The sequence below is a fragment of the Silene latifolia genome, chromosome Y (genome assembly GCF_048544455.1).
Source record: "Silene latifolia isolate original U9 population chromosome Y, ASM4854445v1, whole genome shotgun sequence".
Taxonomy (NCBI): Eukaryota; Viridiplantae; Streptophyta; class Magnoliopsida; order Caryophyllales; family Caryophyllaceae; genus Silene; species Silene latifolia.
The window spans coordinates 10,647,504-10,670,676 of record NC_133538.1 but is presented as its reverse complement, the minus strand read 5'-3'; the positions used below and the strand labels follow the sequence as shown (position 1 = coordinate 10,670,676).

The following is a 23,173-nucleotide window of genomic DNA, read 5'->3' as shown; positions in this document are numbered from 1 at the left end:
ATATATATATATATATATATATATATATATATATATATATATATATATATATATATATATATATATATATATATATACAAGAGACTTTTTCGAGCGATATTAGAGCGTCCACATCATCTTTTTTAATTTTTGGAAAATATATTATAAGATCTTCCAATATTATGAAAAAGATACTATGTAATATTTTTAATATCAAAGCTATATTTTACATACAAAAATTGTTTGATTATCAATTTAACCAAAAAGTATAATGCAAAACATTTCCAAACTTAGATATTTGGATTCATAGCGAAAAATGCTTTCATTTGATTATAAATTTCGTATTTTTTTTTTTTTTGCAAAATCTTATCATTTTATTTCATTAAGAAATAAAACTACAATTTTGCAAGAATATCACACTAGATTACAACTCGAGAAGAGATCTCAAGTGAACCAAGCTCTCACTAAGAGCAAAGTCTTTCTAACATGACTCTAGAATGCTGCCTCATATACATCCTTACTGAAACTATGAACTTATGCTATCAATTATAGTCTTAACAGAATGCTCATGGCTCTGAAAAACGCGTGCATTTTGTTAAATCCAAATCCTAAAAGTGGCAGCAGCAAGAGTAGCCCTATACCAGGCAGTAATCAAGCCAATTCTACTCCCATGATCATAGCTCCATTTTATCCCTGCATCCAAATCAGAAATCTGAACAACCAGTTGCTGCCATTGTTGCAGACCAGACCATAATGCCTAAGAGAAGGAACATCTGAAAAATAAATGTTGATGAGTCTCATTATCCTGTTTACACAGGCAGCATCTGTTTGCTAACTAGAATCCCCTGTTTTGTAGGTTGTCCACAGTAGCCAGTTTGCCTTGAGCGGCAAGGATTGCAATAAGCCTGTGACTAGGAACAATACTAGAATGAAACAACATTGAATGCCAATCATCCTGATCAGGAATCTGCAAAAGATGATCATAAAGAGTGCTGGTCTGAAATTTGGCCCCTGCATCCCAGGACTCCAGAAATCCTTTGGCAATCTGAATTGAGCCAGTTTGATCAAGCAACAAGTCCCTAGCTGTTAAAATAGCCTTCATACTGGCTGAGAACTGGGTTTTTGAAGCAATAGTCCAAATGCTATCAGTTTTTCAATTTCGTATTATTTAATATTTCTCCCTTCCATTAAATTGTTTACATTTACTTTTTGCACAAATATTAAAAAAAAAAGAGGCTATTTTTACTTTTCTTTTATTTACTTACACAACTCTCATGTAAGCCCTCATATTTTGGCACTCACCCACTGAAAGCTTTAAGGTATAAAAGTAGATAAGGGTATGTGGGTCATTATTTAATTAATAATAAAAATTCATTTATAGAAACATAGACAGTCAAGCGGAACGGGCTAAAATAAAAAACGTAAACAAGTCAATGGTATGAACGAAATATTATTATTTTCTTATATTTTAATTATGATAAAAGATGGTGTAGTTTTTAATATGTTATTTGTCCCACATTGAAGAATTATGTAGGTGTGATGAATATATTACATATTAATAGTAGAATTATTCCACATTGGAAGATTACCATTAGGTGGGTGATCTTATCATTATAAATAGGAGTAATCTTTGAAACTTAGGTATTAAACAAAAATCATTTGAGTCTCTTAAATATTGTCTTAGAGGACTCTTAGAGTTTGTATTATTAAAAATTAATTAAATAATTAATTTAGAAAAGTATCCTAAGCAATATTTTTGATATAAAAAATATAGCAAAAAATATTTTAATTATTATTATTATTATTGTAAATAGAATATAATATATATTTCCTATATTATATTTAATATTTATAATTTTTATATAAAAAATTTTACATTTCATTTAACAAAAAAGTATCGTAAAAAAATTACGAAAATAATATAATTAGATTGGTGATAAAAAAATGTTATCATTAAAGTATAAATTTCATATTATTTGCTGATATTTTAATTATGATAAAAAAAATAGAAATAAAACGTACGAATATTAATAGATGATATATAAGTATTACATATATTTGTTGAGCTAAAGTTCTTAATGATGACAAGTTCCCAATCCTTTGTTCCCTCTCAATTAATGTTTTGGCAAAAATGTGAATGTTGTAGGTCAGGACTACATCAGTTAAAGAGAATGGAAGCTGCTATATTCAAGTGTCGCTCCTTATCTAGTAACAATGTAAGAGTATAGCTCTTAAGCTCAATTGATCATGTTCTGAACAGTTTGTAAGACTGTTCAGCTCTGAGTGGTTCACAAAACAGAATAAAAAATCGTAACTGATTTTATTTGTCAAAGATTTCGAATAAAATATTTTATGAGATATAAAAGTTTGGTTAAGATAATTTTATAAGAACTTTCTAGTTTTATTGAGAAAAAATATCTTTGAAATTATTTTGAGATTTTGTCTTGCAAAACAAGTCAAACTATTTTATGGAATATTTTTATTCTAAATATTATATATGCATTATCTTTTTGACAAAAATATAAAATTGGTTACAAAACAATCTTCTTATATAATTTCAGTGATATCAAATAAGACACACGAAAAATACAGCACTACATCTTTGCACTTCAAGCTTTAACTTGAAATCAGTTTTTCACGTGTCTTTTAAGTTCAGTTTTTCAAAATATTTTTTTCGTGTCTTGTAAACCATTCCCGTGTGCTTAAGTTATTATATTCAAAAGGCTAATTTTCTTCTCCATCGTTCTAACTCATTGAACCATATAAGGAGACAAATTGTGTTGTAATCTTCTTTTTGTGAGTGAGTGAGTGTTTATTGGGGTATGGGGTTGTACTCGAGTCGCACGATCGGGGTTGATCGTGGCTGTTTGCTTTGTAATCGGGTTTGGTTATAAAGCAAATATTAATAAGAGAGAGGGTGGACATAGACCTTTAGATAGTAAGTCGAACCACGTTAAAAATCTCGTGTCGCATGCCTTCTTTTGTTTCGTTTATTTTTCTTTTCTCGTTTTATTTTGTAGCCTTTGATTCACGCGCTCAGTTACAACAGTATAGCACAACTCTGATTGTTTGAACAGTCTCCGTGACTTTTCATTTTGCCTGTATACTGTTTCATTATCGAACATGAACAAACTACTCGCTTTAATTTAAAAAGGGTACTTAACTCACCCCCTCCCCCTCTTAAGTACCGGATCGATAAACTCAACAATTGGTATTAGAGCCTTGTGCTCTTGAATGCCATACCACAAAGAGTTTGATCCTTTTGAGTTTATCTGTTGATCTTTTCTTTTTCATTGAATTCCAATTCTGTCAAATGTCCTGTCTTTGATGGCACGGACTATGGCTGGTGGAAAAATCGTTTGATGTATTTCATACAAGGAACAGATTATGAATGTTAGGTAATCATCAAAAATGGTCCCCTCGCTATCACTACCACCAATGCTAATAGTGTGTCTAGTGTAAACGCACCCAAGGACTATACATCTGATGATTACAAAATGGCTGAGAAGAACTCTAGGGCCATATCACTCCTGCAATCCGGAATTAGCGAATCAAAAACTAGTCGTACTGCAAGATGTAAAACGGGCAAGCAAATCTGGGATAGTCTAGTACTAGCCCACGAGGGAACTGTGCAAGTAAAGAAACAACGTATTGATCTCTTAATGCAACAATATGAGTCCTTTAGAATGCACGAGGATGAGCTAATAAAGAGTATGTCTTCTCGTTTTTCAAACATAACTAACGAACATTCAAATCTTGGTCGACAATTTGAAACTGAGGACATTGTCCGTAAAATTTTAAGAAGTCTTACCAAGAAATGGTAACAAAAGGTCAAGACCATTGAAGAGGCTAGGGATTTAACCACTCTCACCTATGAAGCTTTAATGGAATCTCTTATAGCACACGAAATAACTCTTGATAATGATGCCGAAGAGAAACCCAAAGCTAAGGGACTAGCCTTGAATGTCATTTCAAGTGATAATGAGAGTGATCTTGAGGAGGAAGTTGTCTTACTATCTAAAAGAATTGCTAAAATAATTAGAAAGCAAAATCAAGGAAAATTCGAAAGTTATAAGCCAAAAAAATCTGCTTCTTCGTTTTCCTCATCACGTTCCATATCTAGAATGGGTTGTTTTAAGTGTGGTGAGCGAGATCATCAGATCCGAAATTGTCCCAAATGGGAAGAAGAGAAATCTAAAAATAAACGTGAAAGGTCTAAGAAAGAGTACAAACGTGCAATGATGGTTGCTGTATGGGGTGAGTCTGATTCAGAAGACGAGGAACCTCCTAATGATGAGAAAGATGAAAAGTTCTGTTTACGGTCCACCTACAAGCGAAGATCTCAACGGAAGAAGGATGGTGATTCTCTTAGGTGTCTCATGGCTCACTCAGAAGCTTCCGATAGTGAATCTAATGACAAGGTAAGTCTCTCTAATTTCAAAGTTAAGATTAGGTCTTTATCCAAGGAGAAAATTATGAGATTACTTGATGATACTTTGGACACGAGTTATAAACAAACTAAGCGTCTTGATGCCATGAAATTTGAAATTGAAAGTATAGCGGAGGATAACAGTGAGTTAAAAAATAATACGAAAAACCTTAAAAAAACAAACAGACGACCAGACTGTTCAATATGAACTCATAGCTGAAAAGGAGTCTCTTGTTAGCAAAAGCCATGTTTTAACTAAGGAACTAGATGAGATTAAAAGGATGCATGCTACTAGTTCAACTTCCTATTCTGAGATTTGTTCTAAGTTTGAAAGACTTAATGTTGATTACAACTCTCTTCTTGATAAGAATAAAAAGTTGCTAGTAAAAGTCGAAAATTTGGAAATCGATTTACGTAATGTGAGAAATGTTGTTGCTAAATGGGAAGGTAGTGGTACGGTCCTTGATTTTCTGGTTAATCAATCTAAGAACACTAATAAACTCGGATTAGGCTATGACTCTCGTTCTGACTTCAGACCAAATGGATCTCAATATCATACTGTCTGGGTTCATGAACAGAAATTAAACACACCTCCTGATTGTTTAAAACAGAATGACGCCAGTGCTAAAATTGCTAAGAGACCTAAATCCATTGAGAGAGATTTTCGCAAGCGTAAGTATGTGAGCCTACCTGAATATACCATTTCCGAATTTTGTGGACACACAGGACACGTATTTAATGCTTGTGAAAAACGGTTAAGTCATTTGGATCAAAACATAAGAGTTGTTAAGAAAATGTGGATTAAGAAAGATATTTTAGACACTGTTCGTCATAAGAAAGGACCCAAACTTGTTTAGGTTCCTAAATCATCTAACTTATCTCTTTTACAGGGCCGTATGAGAGGAGGCAGCCGTTGGTATCATGATAGAGGATGTTCACGACATATGACAGGTAATAGAAACCAATTCCTCTCCTTATCGGCCTACGATGGTGGAAATGTGACATTTGGAGACAACAAAAAAGGTGAAGTAATTGGTACTGGCAAAATTAGTAAGTCTCTTTCACATTCCATTGATAATGTGTTGCTTGTAAAAGGTGTCAAACACAATTTAATTAGTATTTCTCAATTATGTGACAAAGGAAATAAAGTCGAGTTTCATGCAAACCTTTGTTACGTAATCAAGGAAAGTACTAATTAAATTGTTCTTGAAGGTAAGAGAGTTAACAACATTTATGTGGCTGACTTAGGAAGCATTCCTAGGGAAACCATTAAATGTTTGTCGGTTATGCAAAATGACCCTGTATTATGGCATAAACGATCGGACATGTTGGTTTTTCATCTTTAAACAAACTTTACAAACTCAATTTAGTGGAAGGCCTACCTTCTAAGAAATTTGAAATTGAAGGAGTTTGTGATGTTTGTGCTTGATGCAAACATGTCCGAAGTTCTTTTAAATCTAAAAGGTTCGTTAGCACCACCAAGCCTCAAGAACTCATTCACATGGATTTATGTGGTCCAATAAGGATTAGAAGCTGAGGTGGAAGTCTTTATGTGTGTGTTCTAGTGGACGATTACTCACGGTTTGTTTGGACTTTATTTTTGCATGCTAAAAGTGAAACTTTAGAAGAGTTTCATGCTTTGATTAAGAAACTCCAAAACAAACTTGGTCACAAATTGATCTCCTAGAACCGACCATGGAAGAGAATTTGAGAATGATTCGTTTATATATATCATTTTGCAGGGAACATGATATTGATCATAACTTTTCCGCTCGTAGGACACCGCAACAAAATGGACTAGTGGAAAGAATGAATAGAACATTGGAAGACATGACTAGATCCATGTTGCTTTGTAGCGAGTTACCTAGAAAATTTCGGGCCGAAGCTGTGAATACAGCTTGTTATATTTGTAACCGTGTTGCTATTAGATATATCCATAACAAAACGCCTTATGAGCTTCTATATGGGCGAAAGCAAAATATTTCACATTTCCGCTGCTTTGGATCTAAATGCTATGTTCATAACAATGGCAAAAATAATTTGGGTAAATTTGATCCAAGAAGCGATGAGGCGATTTTTATAGGATATTCTAAAGAAAGCAAGGCCTATAAAGTTTATAACAAGAGAACTATGTGTTTTGAAGAAAGTGTTCTTGTAATTTTCGATGAAACTAACGTGCTTAATGCTGAATTGCAGGATGATGATGACTTTGAGATTGGATTTATGAGGGACGATCCTCCTAAATTAGAAGAGGGACCTTCATCATTAGAAGGAACAGGTGCTGAAGAGAGCACGAATTCAGGAAGAACTGAGCAGAACACAGAACTACTCAATCAGGATAGTTCAACACAACTGTTGAACGTGAACATACGGATGGACAGTTAAATGCATGCACAAATCAGGCTTCCAGTAGTTCAGATACTTCGAGAAAGACTAATACAAATGTTGAGCAGAATCGAACAGAACTCAGTTCTGTTCATTCTACAAATACGAATATCGAGCAGAATCGAACAGAATCCAGCACTGTTCAATCTAAACCAGAACCAGAAACATTTGTTCCTCGACGTTGGAAGCATCAAAGTTCACATCTTATAGATAACATCCTGATTGATATCCATGAGGGAGTCAAAACTAGATCCTCATTGGAGAATTTTTGTGCTCATTATTCATTTTTATCTGAATTAGAACCATCCAACGTAATGATGCTTTAACTGATCCTGATTGGGTTATTGCTATGCAGGAGGAACTTAATCAGTTTGAGCGAAGCAAGGTGTGGCATTTGGAACCCCGTCCAACAGGTCGTTCCATCATAGGAACGAAATGGGTATTTCGAAATAAATTGGATGATGCAGGTGTAATTATGAGAAAGAAGGCTAGACTCGTGGTGCAAGGATACAATCAACAAGAAGGGATCGATTATGATGAAACCTTTGCACCCGTGGCTAGACTTGAAGCTATTTGTCTCCTTATTGCCTTTGCAGCTCATATGGGTATCAAACTCTTTCAAATAGATGTTAAGACCGCGTTTCTTAATGGCTATTTGCAAGAGGAAGTATATGTTGAACAACCTCCCGGTTTTTTAGATAGTAAATTTCCTAATCATGTTTATAAATTAGATAAGGCAATTTATGGTCTTAAACAAGCACTTAGGTCTTGGTATGATAGACTATCAAAGTTCTTCTTGAAAATGGGTTTCAAAGAGGCTCCACTGACAAAACACTATTTTTAAAACCAGTGAAAGAGGATTTATTAGTTGTTCAAATTTATGTAGATGATATCATTTTTGGAGCAACTAATGATGTTTTATGTGCATATTTCTCCAATCTTATACAATAGGAGTTCGAGATGAGTATGATGGGCGAGCTAAGATTCTTTTTTGGTCTTCAAATCAAGCAAACCACACATGAATAATGATCCATAAAAAAAAAATTCATCAAGGAGATGCTAAAGAAATTTGGTAGGACTACAACGAATTCAGTCTCTACACCCATGTGTTCGACACTAGAGCTCGATAAAGATGAGAAAGGTAAAAGTGGTAGATGAAAAGGTGTATCGAGGTATGATAGGTTTACTCTTATATCTTACTGCTAGTCGTCCATATATTCTTTGCAGTGTGCGTTTGTGTATTCTTCGATATTTGATTGGAACTCTGGACTTATATCTATGGTATCCTATGGATTGCAATTTGTAATACCCCGTATTTATAATTATATATATATATATATATATATATATATATATATATATATTATTGTATTTAAAAGGGTTATAATAATAATAATAATAATAATAATAATAATAATAATAATAATAGGATGGTAATGATAATAATAATAATAATAAGTTGTAACGATAATAACACGATACGCGTATACGTATACATACTCCACCTCACCTTATATACTCCACCCTTATCCACCCAGCAAACTTATCCTTTCATAATCCAACAAAATCCACATAAAAGATGAGAGAAGAGAGAAGAGAGAAAAAGGAAGAGAAAATGGAGATTTTGCCCTCCGCCTCGAGATCGTAAGGAAAAACCGTCTTAAACTTGTTTATATATTATTTAATTAATACCATTGACCCACCTCGACCTTAACCCGTCTTAGGACCATCATTGACCACCCCTTTGACCACTGTTGACCACCAATAACGAGTTTGACCGTGTATATTATATGGGTTTTAATTGTTGTTATGCGACCGTCTTAAGACGGATTTTTAACCACAAAAACGTGACTGAGCAAGGCTGGGGTTTGGATGGTTGTGTCGTGGGTTGAGTGGGAAGTATACTGGTGGTCATGGTTGGTGGATTGGGTGGTGATAGGTGGTCGGAAAAGGGGTTGCAAAAGAGGGTGACGGGTTGGGTGTATTTGTGGTGTTTGTTGTGTTGTTATTGTGTCGACTGCTATTGTGGTTGTTGCTGTGTTTTGGGACGGTGGATGGGCCCGCCGTGGTCAGAGGGAGGTCACAGCGGTGACTGGTGTCAGCCGTGGTGGTCGGTGGTGGCAATGAGTGGCGGTTGTGCGTGTGTGTGTCGTTTGAAAGATCATAGATCCATATTAGACTCTCTAATAAAATTAATTTATCTCATAAATTGTCATTTAGGTGATCTATGTAACATGCATGCTAATATGAAAGCATAAAAATGAAATTATAAGGAAAAACAATTTCCTTACATTGATTTAGTGGTAAAAAGGGCACAAACTAGTTCACCTTACTAGTTTGTTCTTGTGCTATATGAATATGGAAGATCCTCCAAAAACCAACTTCCAAAGTAGAAGGTATCCTTCCTTAATCCACCCAAGAACTTACCCAACAACCTTACTAATATTAACTAGATATAAGTAAGACTACCCTTGATAATATGTAGATATTACTAACATCTTAGTAATTGTTTATTTTTACTAACATATCTTAGTAAAATGATTTTATTGGTTTTTAGAGAGAAAAGACCAACAAAACATTCACATGCAAATGCACAAAATGAGGTAGTGTATACAAATGAGCAAATGTTGGTTAATAAAGAGGAGGAAAAGTGGCGGGTTGGTGAGGAGGAGTGTAGGAGTAAATTTCTTATTTTTTTTTATCAATCTTACATCACATGAATTATTATTATAAGATAACTTATGGAAGAATATAAAGTAAGGTGAAATGATTATGTGAGTAATCATCCACTACTCTTATTTTACCCGGTCCACTTGCCCATTTACGGGTCCATGTTGGTTCTTATATTTGTCGCACAAATACGTGTAATTTTATTTTAAACATCGTTTCATGTTTAAATACTTCCATAATTAATTCGTCCAATTCACTCCGTAAATATTCGTGTACCACTACACATATTATTTACGTACTAATATTAATCACATTAATCAATTAGTACAATTTTAGTAAATTAACAGTTAATTAACTAAAACTCGTTTCCCAAAACTTATTATTCAATTATTGCATAATTAAATAATAACTGCCGCTCCTCGAGTTCGCAACTCGAAATCTCTCTAAAAATAATCGACTAACTTTTTAGTCTACAAATCAAGGGACTAAATAAATTGTATCTCATACAATTAATTAGTTGTCTATTGGGGTTCGTTCCTTTAGGTGTGACCGAAAGGGGTCAGTTGATCACCGCCGTCTCACGACAATAATGTCAAACTATAGTCAGCCAACCGTTATCGATTTACGTTAATCAATTGACGAGGGTCAAATAATCAAATATCTGATGATATTCCATTAATGAGATTTAATATGTTAACGCACTATTGTGGAGGACACTAACTCCAACAATCTCCCACTTGTCCAACACAAGGTGTGCGCTACCAATTCTCTTGTCCGTTTTAATCCCCCACTTAATGCAAGGTGTCTTTCAGGTCGCACTTGCACATGAACATATCGCGAGTGGTTTTCTCGATCGGGAGTGTGACTACCTGACCGGAAAAATCTCTCACAGATTACTTCCGAGCGTGGCCACGCATTTGTAGTCAATAACTCCTCGAGTGGCCTTGAGATATAGTTACCCAACGTGGGTTGACAATTCCTGTATGCCCTATCTATCCTATTGCACAATACAGCTCACCATGACCTAGTAAATGCCCTTTTGGCCTCCTTTCACGGGACGACCTAGGACAAAAACCAAAGTCACTCAGAAACTGCACCTGCTCAGATAATAGTCTCCAGTCAAAAGAATCGACTCATTAGAACATCTTAGAGATCCCCGCCACGACCAGGCGTCTATAATAGAACTTAGGGACTCTCTAAATGGTCACTGTCCGGCAAAGTGTCACACACTATGCCTATGTAATCGACCAATCATCACATATGACCTTATGGTGTTGAATAACCATCAATCGACTTACAATCTAGTCACTCTGAGACGTCACCTCATTAAGTGACTAGGGACAAAATACAATGTTCATCTTATTCACTTGAATATTGTTCAACATTGTCTCCACAACTTATTCAGATAAACAAGGTATTAAATGTTTTCAGTCAAACTGAATAATTGAGTTCTTAAAGAAACTCTAACAATGAATGCGATCATCACTTATGTAAATATCAATACTCTATCCAATATTTACATGACGATCTTCAGCAATTAAGGTATACTACTCAATCACATTGAGATGACATAACCATCATGTCTACCTTATGCCAACGGCTTTGGTTAGAGGATTAGCAACAGTTGCATCACTCTAATTTCCATTGCAATTTTCCTTTGTTCTATGCAATCTTTTCATCACATAGAGCCCTTCTAAGTACATGTCTAAACAAGGTTTTAGACTCTGGTTCTAAACCCAGTCAAACACTCCCACTGTTTTCACAGTCTCTCGGGAGACGATATTCGGCTAACGGAACTACTCTAGTTCCATTAAATTCCGGTTATCAACTATCTCTTTTACAACATCGGATGCTGTAATGTACTTAGTTTTTCGTTCATGATTTGTACGCATAACACTTATACATACACATTCTTCATATGACATCTTTTATGTATGACACCTCATACATATCTTCTTTATACATGTATAACTTCTTATACATATATGTATAACTTCTTATACATATTATTCTTTATGCACATAACACTCTTACATGCTAACCATTCCTTAACGAGGCCCATAACAACTTATAAGCATAGGAATGTTTCCGTGTAATCCTTTTACACAAAATTCATAAATTCCTCCAAACTATAAGAGTAAATCCTCAGTGCTTCTCAAGTACTCAAGGATGCTCTTGATAATCATCTAGTGACACTCACTAGACAATGATTGGTAATGACTTCTCATATTCTCAACATGATAAGTCCCGACGAGAGAAGCTTTTAGCATATTTAATAGATCTTGCAGCGGAAGCACAAGAGATCATTTTTATTGTTCAACAACTCGAACGTGTCAAGAATATTATCACATAAGTCTCTTGGCTATAATGCTAATATCCATAGAGATCTATCTCATTAGATCCGGATATTTAATATGCGCCATGCTACTCTCAAGTATTTACCCGAGAATATTTCTAGTCACTAATATGTCAAACACATATTTAGGCTAAGAAACATCGACTTAGCTACATTTTTAGTCACTAATATGTCAAACACATATTTAGACTAAGAAACTCACTTTAGCTCCCACTAAACTCCATGTATCATCATGGTACCTCGACACTCGAATAATACCATTTTGATAGACTACATGATTGAACCCAAAGATCCAACTCTTTGACGTATATAGATCACAAAAGGGATCTTTCAAACATGATAGGCTTCTTAGCATTGACAACATCAACAAAACTTCTCCCAAGGAGAATGTTTCATTATTCATTTGCCGAATCTCATCCTCATGAGAAGCTATATTTCTAAGAACATACGAATTGATAAAGGCATTTGGGTTGTCACAAAACTCTCTATAACCAACCCAAATTTTAAACATCTTATGTAACCTTTACGACAAGATCAAGGTAACCAACGAAAGTATTCACCTTAAATCAAGTCTCGAAAAACATCTCGGGTTTCCTTTCTTATCGCATCTTGTGCAAGGAGATCAATTCGAATTGCATGGTGACACGCCATCACATAGAGTTCATACTATAGAAAAGCCTTTGATGAGAGTTTAAGATTCATTACTTTTCTCCTTATAACCACTGAGCTACAATAAATCACCTTGAATCATCTCGAAAAACATCTCGTGTTTCCTTCCTTATCGCATCGTGTGCAAGGAGATCAATTTGAATTGCATGGTGACACGCCATCACATATAGTTCATACTATAGAAAAGCCTTTGATGAGGGTTTAAGATTCGTTAATTTTCTCCTTATAACCACTGAGCCACAATAAATAACGTCTTCTTGCATTGTACTCAGTTTGTGGGTCTTGGACTTCAGCAAGTTCAAAATTTCTCCCACTCTGTCTTCCAGAAAATGAAAATCTTTCTGGAAAGACAGCATTATGAGTCACAAACTCTTTGTTCTCGTTTTGGAGAAGTAAAAACCAAGTGGTTCAATTTTGGATAACCCTCACAAATACACAAATTGGTTCTGAACATAAACATTTATGATCCCAAATGTATAAAAGACAAGTTAAGGACTCTCCCTATCCATATCTCGTATGGAGTCATTTAGGTTATTATAGTTGGGTTTTAAACTTTTAGTGAGAAAAATAGCTTACAAAAATTGCGAAAAAACCTCAAACTATATCTCATAAAGGTCGGTTTATATACTTGACTACACCATACTCTATGGTTTCCCAAGGAGAAGGTATTATGTGAACTGGTTCACAATCTTCTTAGTGATTATCAAGGTCATTACTTGATATTACCCATTTGATCTTCAAAGTCATTACTTTGAAACTTCCAATCAACATCTTGATCTTGACGTGCTTTTGGTTTACTACTTCATTTTAAAAATATTCCACGTTTCAAAAATTACTTTTATGTCTTATTAAATAGATATGAGGTTTTCATATCTACTTAACATTACGGTAAAAGTAACGAAGTATATATATAACCAACTATTGTCCTTACACATCCGTATGTATATGGTCAATCATCTCACTATTGTGTTTCTTTTCTACAAAAGAAAACATAATACATGCACATATACCATAAGACTCACAATCGAATGGTTGTTCGATGTGCTTATCGTTTATTCGTGTAAACGAATTTACTTGAGGTTTGGTCAATTTGGGTTCACCGAATTAGAGACATTAAAATCTACAAGATAGTATAATATTTAGTTTTCGTGAAGAATGTAAAATTCCTCTAACTCGAGTGGTCTAAACCAACCACCAAGTCATCATAGGAGTAGGTATAACCTTTTGTTTTAAATCACATGAGTGATGCCTTCTATGTTTAAACATAGATGATTACATTCTTTTAAAACCAAATTTAGGTACATTTGTCGCTATCGAAATCATTGCTACTCTAGCACCATTTCGATACAAAAATATCCTATGCTAGACGTCTTACGTTTTATCAATTCATGTAAACTTCTTTACAAAGAATTGACCCGTACTTGGTATCTCATACCAAGATAGTGGAACTAGCCTATCCATTGAGTAGATGTCTCTTTCAACTTTGTTCTATCGCATACATCTAGGGTTGATACTTCTTAACTCCCACTCACTTTCACATTCCTCTTTGCTTCAATCAAGCAAAAATGAATCTCATGAAGACCTCTCTTCATGTCATTCGTGATATTTTATACACTTAGTAAGAGTGAATTACTATAAAGTGAGTGCAACATGTGGTAAAATCTCAACTTCTTGCGAAATTGGACTACCTAACCGTTCAATTGTTATCATATGCCTAAACTCTTTAGCGCATAAACAATCGATTTGGCCTTTCTCGAAGTGAGCCATTTGACGGTATCATATTGGAGTATATAAGTGTTTTTGAAAACTCTTTTCGTAAACTTTTGAATTACACTTGAGTAATTAAAACTAATATGTCATCATCATGACGGAGGTGTCACTTTCGAAATCAAGACTCTCTTGATAAAATGTGACTTCCTTTTAAACTCGTAATATGAGTTTGCAACATGAAAACCCCTTTTAAATATGTATGGATGTTAAGTTGTATAATAATCGCAATAATTGTTGTAAGCTTATGTAAGTGAATAGTAAATCATGTTACCAATCATTGCTACCAAATTCTTTCAAAGAAACCGCTTCCTATGAAAGAACGAAACGAGTATAATAATAAATAGAGGATGAAAGGAGAATGAAGTGCGCGATGTCACAGTAAATACATTAATGAAAAAGAACGAAAAATAGGAAAAATTAACATTCAATGTTTTTTTTTAAAAATATACTTGTGAAAACATGTTCAACAAGTTTTAACATTTATATAATGATCTCCAACTAAATTATATAAATGATTCCAAGACACAAATATTAAAAAAAAATGAGCATCGCTTGGGCGAAACATCCCATAATTGCGTAAATTCGGTAAGTCACGTTGACTAATTCTACCTCTAGAACTCTTGGTCGACGAATTTCCTCAAATTCATCTACTAGCCCCGGAACACAAGACCGTCTTATATCCCGTTGAATCCAACCAATTTTAGCGTGTCGTAACCGTTTACCACTCTACTTACCCAAGTTAAAAAGAGAACACCCCGCTTGGGCGAGCGTGGCTCTAATGAACAAGAGATTCATAGGTGTTACTAATTGGTAAGGCTAATCTCAATTTTAGTTATGTGAGAGATCTTGTCAATTTAGTCATAAATTCCTTATAAGTGAATTAATTCGGTGAATGTAAATGACGTGAATTGACAACCGCGAAAATAAAATGCATGTGAATGGCGATTTTGGCATGCGCGAAAATAAAACAAGCAAACATGTAAGCATATGAATAAATCCTAGTATGGCCACCTAGTTAATAAAAACTAGTCTATTACATTTCGGAAACAACCTCCTTGGTCCCTTGCCTCTTCATTCCAAAAGTGGCTCTTCCTTGTGGGATTTGGAACACCTTCCAAAAAATAGAATCCGTCTCGATGGAAACGCCGGTAAAAATAACTATTACAATTAAATTACATAGCTATTCCTATTATATTCTAATTAATAAAATAAACAAAACTATTAATTAATTACAAACCGACGATACGAGATCGTATTTAATTACAAACAAATCAATATTCCCATTCATTTCGGGTAATAACGATTAAAATTAACTAGGTCATACTAGGTACAACCAGATAAATACTTTAAATAAATGACAATCATTCATTCAACTTAAATAAATATGCTTAAAATGCTGTAAAATGATGCCAAAATCGCCCTATCTATCATTCGTTGGTATCCATCTCGGTTTTTGTGGATTTAATCGATTTTTAACATGTAAAAATCAATAATTAACTCTTAAATCTCATTAAAGTCCAAACTAATTGTCCAAACTATTTTGAACCTCAAAATTAGTCCTCACTAATTTTATGATAAATTATTAGTTTGATTTGGTGATATTTTGCTAATTTAATCGATAAAATCATAATATTTAAGTAAAAATCCAAAATAATTGAAAAATTACCCAAAAAATTGAAACAAAAATTTTTAGTATTCTGGAACACTCCCAAGAACACCAAAATGTCCGAAAAATTGCCCAAAAAATCCGGATAAATTTTATGAAGAAAAAGATCGATATTTATCGGCTTTTAACCACTAAAACCAATAAACATAAAAAAAAGTGAAAACACACATGCAAAATCACTTTTGACATTTAAATAATATTCTAAAATGTACATAAATTTATCATGGGCATAATCAAAAGTTTCAAAATTATGATTAATTAATTTTACTATTATCGACTTTTAACTCAAAAAATCAATAAACATGCAAAACTTTCGAACCAACGTTCAAATTTTTTCATACAATCAGTAGAAAACATGCATGAAATACCATAAAAAATCCATGCACCAAATCAACTTTTAACTAATTTTAGTCAATTTTTCACTAAAATGCGATATTTTGACTCGGTTTTCTACCAAAAATCATTAAAAATAGCAAAATAACTTCAAAAATCACCAAAAAATTCAAAAAACCTTTTTAAATCAGTAGGTATGCATGTCCCAAAAATTTCGTGCTAAAACCTCTTCTAACACAATTTTTGAGTTTTTTATAAATTATCTCATAATTCATTAAAATGCTTAAAATCAACATGCAAATTACAAGCCTAATCTCTGATACCACTTGAAAGATCATAGATCCATATTAGACTCTCTAATAAAATTAATTTATCTCATAAATTGTCATTTAGGTGATCTATGTAACATGCATGCTAATATGAAAGCATAAAAATGAAAGTATAAGGAAAAACAATTTCCTTACATTGATTTAGTGGTAAAAAGGGCACAAACTAGTTCACCTTACTAGTTTGTTCTTGAGCTATATGAATATGGAAGATCCTCCAAAAACCAACCTCCAAAGTAGGAAGGTCTCCTTCCTTAATCCACCCAAGAACTTACCCAACAACCTTACTAATATTAACTAGATATAAGTAAGACTACCCTTGATAATATGTAGATATTACTAACATCTTAGTAATTGTTTATTTTTACTAACATATCTTAGTAAAATGATTTTATTGGTTTTTTGAGAGAAAGACCAACAAAACATTAACATGCAAATGCACAAAATGAGGTAGTGTATACAAATGAGCAAATGTTGGTTCATAAAGAGGAGGAAAAGTGGCGGGTTGTTGAGGAGGAGTGTAAGAGTGAATTTCTTATTTTTTTTATCAATCTTACATCACATGCAAAATTATTATAAGATAACTTATGGAAGAATATAAAGTAAGGTGAAATGATTATGTGAGTAATCATCCACTACTCTTATTTTACACGGTCCACTTGCCCATTTACGAGTCCATGTTGGTTCTTATATTTGTCGCACAAATATGTGTAATTTTATTTTAAACATCGTTTCATGTTTAAATACTTCCATAATTAATTCGTCCAATTCACTCCGTAAATATTCGTGTACCACTACACATATTATTTACATACTAATATTAATCACATTAATCAATTAGTACAATTTTAGTAAATTAACAGTTAATTAACTAAAACTCGTTTCCCAAAACTTATTATTCAATTATCGCATAATTAAATAATAACTGCCGCTCCTCGAGTTCGCAACTCGAAATCTCTCTAAAAATAATCGACTAACTTTTTAGTCTACAAATCAAGGGACTAAATAAATTGTATCTCATACAATTAATTAGTTGTCTATTGGGGTTCGTTCCTTTAGGTGCGACCGAAAGGGGTCAGTTGATCACCGCCGTCTCACGACAATAACGTCAAACTATAGTCAGCCAACCGTTATCGATTTACGTTAATCAACTGACGAGGATCAAATAATCAAATATCTGATGATATTCCATTAATGAGATTTAATATGTTAACGAACTATTGTGGAGGACACTAACTCCAACATCGTTGCGGGTGTTTGTGTAGGGTGTGGTTGTGGCAGTTATGCTGCCGGTTATGGGAGCCATCGTGGCTAGTGGTGGTGTTCACAATGGTGGCATGGAGTGGTTATGGTGGCTAGGGTTGGTGGGGTACGCGGTGGTACAAGGGTGGTTTTGACCGGGTGTAATTAAGACGAAATTTAAATAGCTTAAGACAAGTTTTTTTTAATTAATTGAATTCGTATTTAATTAGATTAAATTAATTAGTAATTAATTATATTTAATTATTATATTTAGGTGACGGTTTTTGTGGAAGATTATTATTATTATTATTCGGGTTGCTTACGGAGTATGCTAAAAGGTAGGTTAATCCTACTCAGTTTTAATATATTTTAGATGGTCATGCGAGTCGTATTTTAATGGTCATTGCATTATAACATGATATTGGTTAATTACATCGAATGAGTCGGTAATTGGCATATTGTGTGGTATCTTGCATTTAATGTATCATCTTGTTGTCAGAGGACATGGTGGAGTACTTGTTGTTTTGGAGACGTAAGGCGGTTTGGAGACCTCTTACGCTTAAGTCGCCTTTTAGAGCTTCCTACTCCAAGGGGGATTTGTACATTAATGGCTTGATTTACGGGGGGACTCCTGTGATTGAGATACGACGTCTCACAGAGGATCCGGTTGGCTTCCGGACCCGGTACGTCTGGGCGTGTCCCGATACCTGTTTGTGGTTGTTGGTATGTCTGAGCGTGTCCCGGTACCAGTGTGGTTGTCGGTATGTCTGGGCATGTCTCGGTACCATGGTGGTTGTGGGTACGTTTGGGTGTGTCCCGATACCGGTGTAGTGGTTGTTTGATAGCGTCTCATTCATATCATAGTCATGTTGTATACTCACACACTTTGAGTTATGTCACACTTTATTTATTGAAACTGACATTTGTGTGTCTGTGTAATTGTCACCTATTTCCGGGGTAGCTTGCGTCGATCCATATGATATTTCCGATCATATGGGGAGCAGGTTAAGTACATGTTTTGCTTGTTGACGTGATCGGGATTTGGGCCGCGTCTTGGACTCGGAGTTGAGTAGCATGGCATAGATGACATAGATGGTAGTCGACTTGTAATTTGTATAATTCTCTTTATTCATTAGTTTATGTTGTAATCACTAAACTTGTTATTTATTTAATGAAGTTTCTTAATTGTAATTCCGATTTTACTGCCTCGGTAAACCGAGACGGTAACATTTCCTAATTACCTTGGTCGGGTAAGAAGGGGTTGTTACAAAGTGGTATCAGAGCGACGATTTTGGAACCTAAACCAATGAATCAAAAAAGAATATAGGAGTGTCTAATAAAAGGAACCCAACATGAGTACAATAGGAGGTCGGTTTTGGGTGAGAAGGATCCTTCATTTAAAAACTAGATCTTACTGTTTCGATTGGTCACTACGTGGGTGGTTATGAGTCGGGAAACGTGAAGTGAAATGTTGCATGGTGTGTTATAATTTTGCTAAATTTCTTTCATGATATGGTTGTTCATTTGGTGTATAGTGATGTGTGGGAGTTGAATGAAATAATTGATCAGCATAACATGTTTTAGGATTGGTTGTTATTTGTCAGTGTGTGAAGGCTATGTGAAATGTAGTGTGATTACATGTATTCTATACAAGTTGATAGGATTCTTACATGATGTAGTTATTCATTTGGTACATGGCAATATGTGAAAAATGGATGAAAAAGAGTAATGTGTATAACATGTACCGAAACTGGTTATTACGTGTTGGCGTTTAAGGGGCACTATCCCCGTCTTTTAGCATTTCAATAGCGCATGAATGTTTGGATTCCACTAGTACCATAGTAAGGTGTAATTAGTAATAGTTGTTAGTAAAGTAGTTGATACGGTTGTTATGTACCAAAAATAAATACCTAATTATAACTAATAGAAGCTAGCGATAAGTAGGGTCGATCTCCACAGGGAGGCTAAGTATCTATCTGTAAGTCCGTCTATCTAGTCACAATTGGGGGGGTTTTAATTTGTTTTCTAAACTACTGAAGGCAAAGTTCAAGAGAAGTAAAAATAAGAGCAATAAAGTGAGAAAATAAAAGATATGTGATCAGATAAGAGAGATATGTCAGGATTTCGGTTCACCATGGCAGTTTATCGACTCAGTCATAAATAGTCTAGACAATTTACTGTGAGAAAGACAAGGGAAAGGTTCTTCCGGTCCGCTATCCACCCTAGATTACAACTAATTTAACTTCCGTCCTCATTAGGGTAGTCTACTGTTCATAGCAAGTCTGTTCATTCCAATCTTCCGATCTAGGAACGAAATTAACCAGATTAAAGTTATTTAGAAGCGTGCACTCAACTAAACATGCATGTTACAGTTATATTGCTATGCACACAGATTCTCACAAATAATTATCTATCCTATTCGCAACATCGTCACTTTACTACCATGGCTCCCCTAATCCGAACATAAGGAGATTAGCTACTCATGTTATTGATGCAAACAACAACAATAAACATAAACATGCTAAGAGAAGATATAATAGAGAGATTTAAAGGTTGAATTATACTAGCAACAATAACTAAAGTAATTAAGAGACAATAGAATAAGGAGAATAATAATTAAAGCAAGCAAAAGTTTAGATTAAGATTAAGAGTAGAGAGATTATAATCAAGCGAATCCGGCGTAAAGAATAAGTAGCAGCAGTAATTAAGAGATGTTCAGAGATTTAGAAGCTAAGAAGTTAAGAAGCTAAGAAGTGTTTATGACCTAATCACGACTTCCTTATATAGGGAAGTGAAAATTAACAAAAGATAAACCTAAACACGGATTAATTAACCCGTGTACTATAGCTAGTTACTCGATCGAGGCTTTTTGTTCCTCTCGATCGAGTACTTCTCCAGCAAAACCGTTCGATCGAGCAACTGAGGCTCTCGATCGAACACTTCCAAATTAGCCATCTTCGATCGAGCAAAGAAACCACTCGATCGAACATCCGCAGCTGCCAAACCACTCGATCGACAATAAAATCCCCTCGATCGAGTGTCTTCCACAGAGAACAACATCACACTCGTTTGGCTAGCTTTCCAAAGACTTCCATTCACGCTTGCCGAGGTACGACTTCTGCTCTAAATCTCCGTCTCCTAAAAATGCATGCAAAGTGGGACGACTAAGGCACGATTCCACTACTTTTAAGTCCATTTCTGCACTTAAGACAAAACAAACCAAAGTAGCCAATTCGGGCATTTTGCAATACAAAGCAACGAAAATGGCATAGAGATGCGTGCAATAAGAGGCTAAAAATTCTATATAAATTGCACGTATCAAATCTCCCCAAACCGAATCTTTACTCGTCCCCGAGTAAATTAAATGCAAACTAATGGAACGGATATGAAAACTCAAATCTAGCTATAACTTGTCCACTTAAACCATTTAATGCAATAAAAAATTAACAGTTATAGCTACAACAGTCAATACGCAAACGAGTTGTATGATGTCTATAAATAAGCTAACCTGTCGACCTTGTAAGACCTTTTAAAATCGGACTCTCACGGGTCACTCTTCTCTCATGAAGAAAAGGGTGAAAGTATATGTGTAAGAGAAGAAGAGGAAAACAGTCACTCACCTAAAATGCGACCCACATAACATGCAGGCAACAAAAATGATAGACGATTCCAAACACCGTACATACATTCCAACCAACAATGTCCATCACAGCCGAGGGCTTACAAATGATATAGGAGAGTGAGGTTACAGGAAGAAAAGGCAAAACAGATTATGGAAATGTGGAGGTAAAGTGTCAAGCTAGTACCAAGACCAGACCATATAAGACTATCCAATTCTCAGCTGACTAGAAATCGAACACAAGTGCCCTTCTTTGGCACACAACTCACTAACCAATACACAATCTCCTCACAAAGATATAAATAAAAACGGAGGAGCAAGACCGTCACAAAATTCCTTTTTTTAATACGGTCTATTTTTCATTTCCAACTTCTATTTTTCTCTTTCTTTCTTCTTTTTTTTTTTTTTTTTTTTTTTTTTTTTTTTTTTTTCTGTTTCTCACGTTTTTTATTTTTTTTGTTTTTTTTTCATTATTTTCCATGCTTTTCTCATTTTCCTGCCCGCGTTTCTTTCTTTTCTACCAACTCCATATAAATGAGAACAAACCAACTCGCAGCAATAAGAATATACCACAAAAATTACACTAAACTAGCTTGACAGGCATGCTTAATTTGGGTGTAGCTAATGGGTCAAAAGGCTATTTTTGGTTAATGTGGAGCTAAATTGGTTAAAAAGAAAGAAAGGGGGAAATTGTAAGCACCTCTGTTTTGGCAGGGTTTTTACTGATCTAGATTGTCCTGCCAGGGATTTATATGTAGGGTGATCTAACTCAAACAAGTCGCCTGATTGGTATAGTTAAGTGCAAAATGAACTAATAAATAATGACACAAAGATTTTTATACGTGGAAAAACCTTGGGAATAAGGGAAAAAACCACGGGCACCAAGCCAGGAGTGATTGTTACTATGGTTTTGGATAGCCTGACAGAGTATTGTTATATCAGGCGTGACAGGCGAATAGATTGCTTAAGAATATAAAAATATAAGTAAAAGTAAGGGTATATCTGATGATCCTTCTGAACTTCTCTTCTTTTCTATTTATAGCTGATCTCTCCTTCCTTCTTATGCCGTTTAGGGTTTCCTGGTAAATAGGGAATGTGCCCTATTTACCCGGAGGTTGTTGCCTTTTGATTAGCCATTGCTTTGACTGCTTCCTATATCATAGCTTTCTGGAATTGGTCTTCCTTTTTTGTAGGGAACATATATCAACTGCCTGTTTGTCGCCTGCAGTGGCCTGGTGCTTTTCCTTTTCAGGCTGTTGGTTATCTTTCGCCTGTCTTTCATCAACTCCTGCTTGGTGCCTATCCGTGTTTGAATAAATGCCTGGTTTCATATGTCTTTTGCTTGGAACTTGTCTTTGGATGTCGCCTGGCCTTCGTCAGGTCAGGCAGAATAATTTTGGGCCCAACAATTGCCCCTTATCTGCTTATTCCATTATTGGGTCTGGCCAGGAATAAGGAGATAAAAATTTGCGCCAGGCAAGTGATTTGTGTAGGGACTTCTTATCGGATTAGAATTAGTGTTTGATTTGGCTTCTAGTAACGGCTATATGCCATTAATAGGGTAGGTTCACAAAACCCTAGGAGAGTCATGATTAGTCTCTACCACTTGCTTTTCTAGCCGTTTAGGATTTGTGGTTATAAATATCCTTCCTTTGCCGTGATTGCTTCCACATTCCAATCCCCAAATTTCTTCTTTCCCTTTCTAAAAAATTCTCTCTTTGAAAAATTC

At 34.7% G+C, this 23,173-nt stretch overlaps 2 protein-coding genes across 2 annotated transcripts; both read left to right on the top strand.

The window, feature by feature from the left end:
* Positions 1-3,476: 3,476 nt before the first annotated feature.
* LOC141627590 (uncharacterized) lies at positions 3,477-3,803 on the top strand. The gene has a single exon (XM_074440826.1). The coding sequence runs from the start codon at positions 3,477-3,479 to the stop codon at positions 3,801-3,803; it is 327 nt and encodes a 108-aa protein (XP_074296927.1).
* A 60-nt stretch (positions 3,804-3,863) lies between these two features.
* On the top strand, positions 3,864-7,637 carry LOC141627589 (uncharacterized). Its single transcript, XM_074440825.1, has 6 exons — positions 3,864-4,551; positions 4,595-5,232; positions 5,299-5,489; positions 6,151-6,769; positions 6,811-7,104; positions 7,149-7,637. Exons 1-6 carry the CDS (start codon positions 3,864-3,866, stop codon positions 7,635-7,637), a joined length of 2,919 nt encoding a protein of 972 aa, XP_074296926.1.
* Positions 7,638-23,173: the final 15,536 nt, after the last annotated feature.

What these genes read in the sequence shown, in the direction of transcription:
- LOC141627590 (XM_074440826.1), top strand. Translation starts at nt 3,477, where the DNA reads ATGGCTGAGAAGAACTCTAGGGCCATATCACTCCTGCAATCCGGAATT.
- LOC141627589 (XM_074440825.1), top strand. Translation starts at nt 3,864, where the DNA reads ATGGAATCTCTTATAGCACACGAAATAACTCTTGATAATGATGCCGAA. An exon ending in AAGTATAGCGGAGGATAACA is followed by an intron (nt 4,552 to 4,594) that starts GTGAGTTAAAAA and finishes AAAAACAAACAG; the next exon opens with ACGACCAGACTGTTCAATAT. An exon ending in GTTCAACACAACTGTTGAAC is followed by an intron (nt 6,770 to 6,810) that starts GTGAACATACGG and finishes TGCACAAATCAG; the next exon opens with GCTTCCAGTAGTTCAGATAC.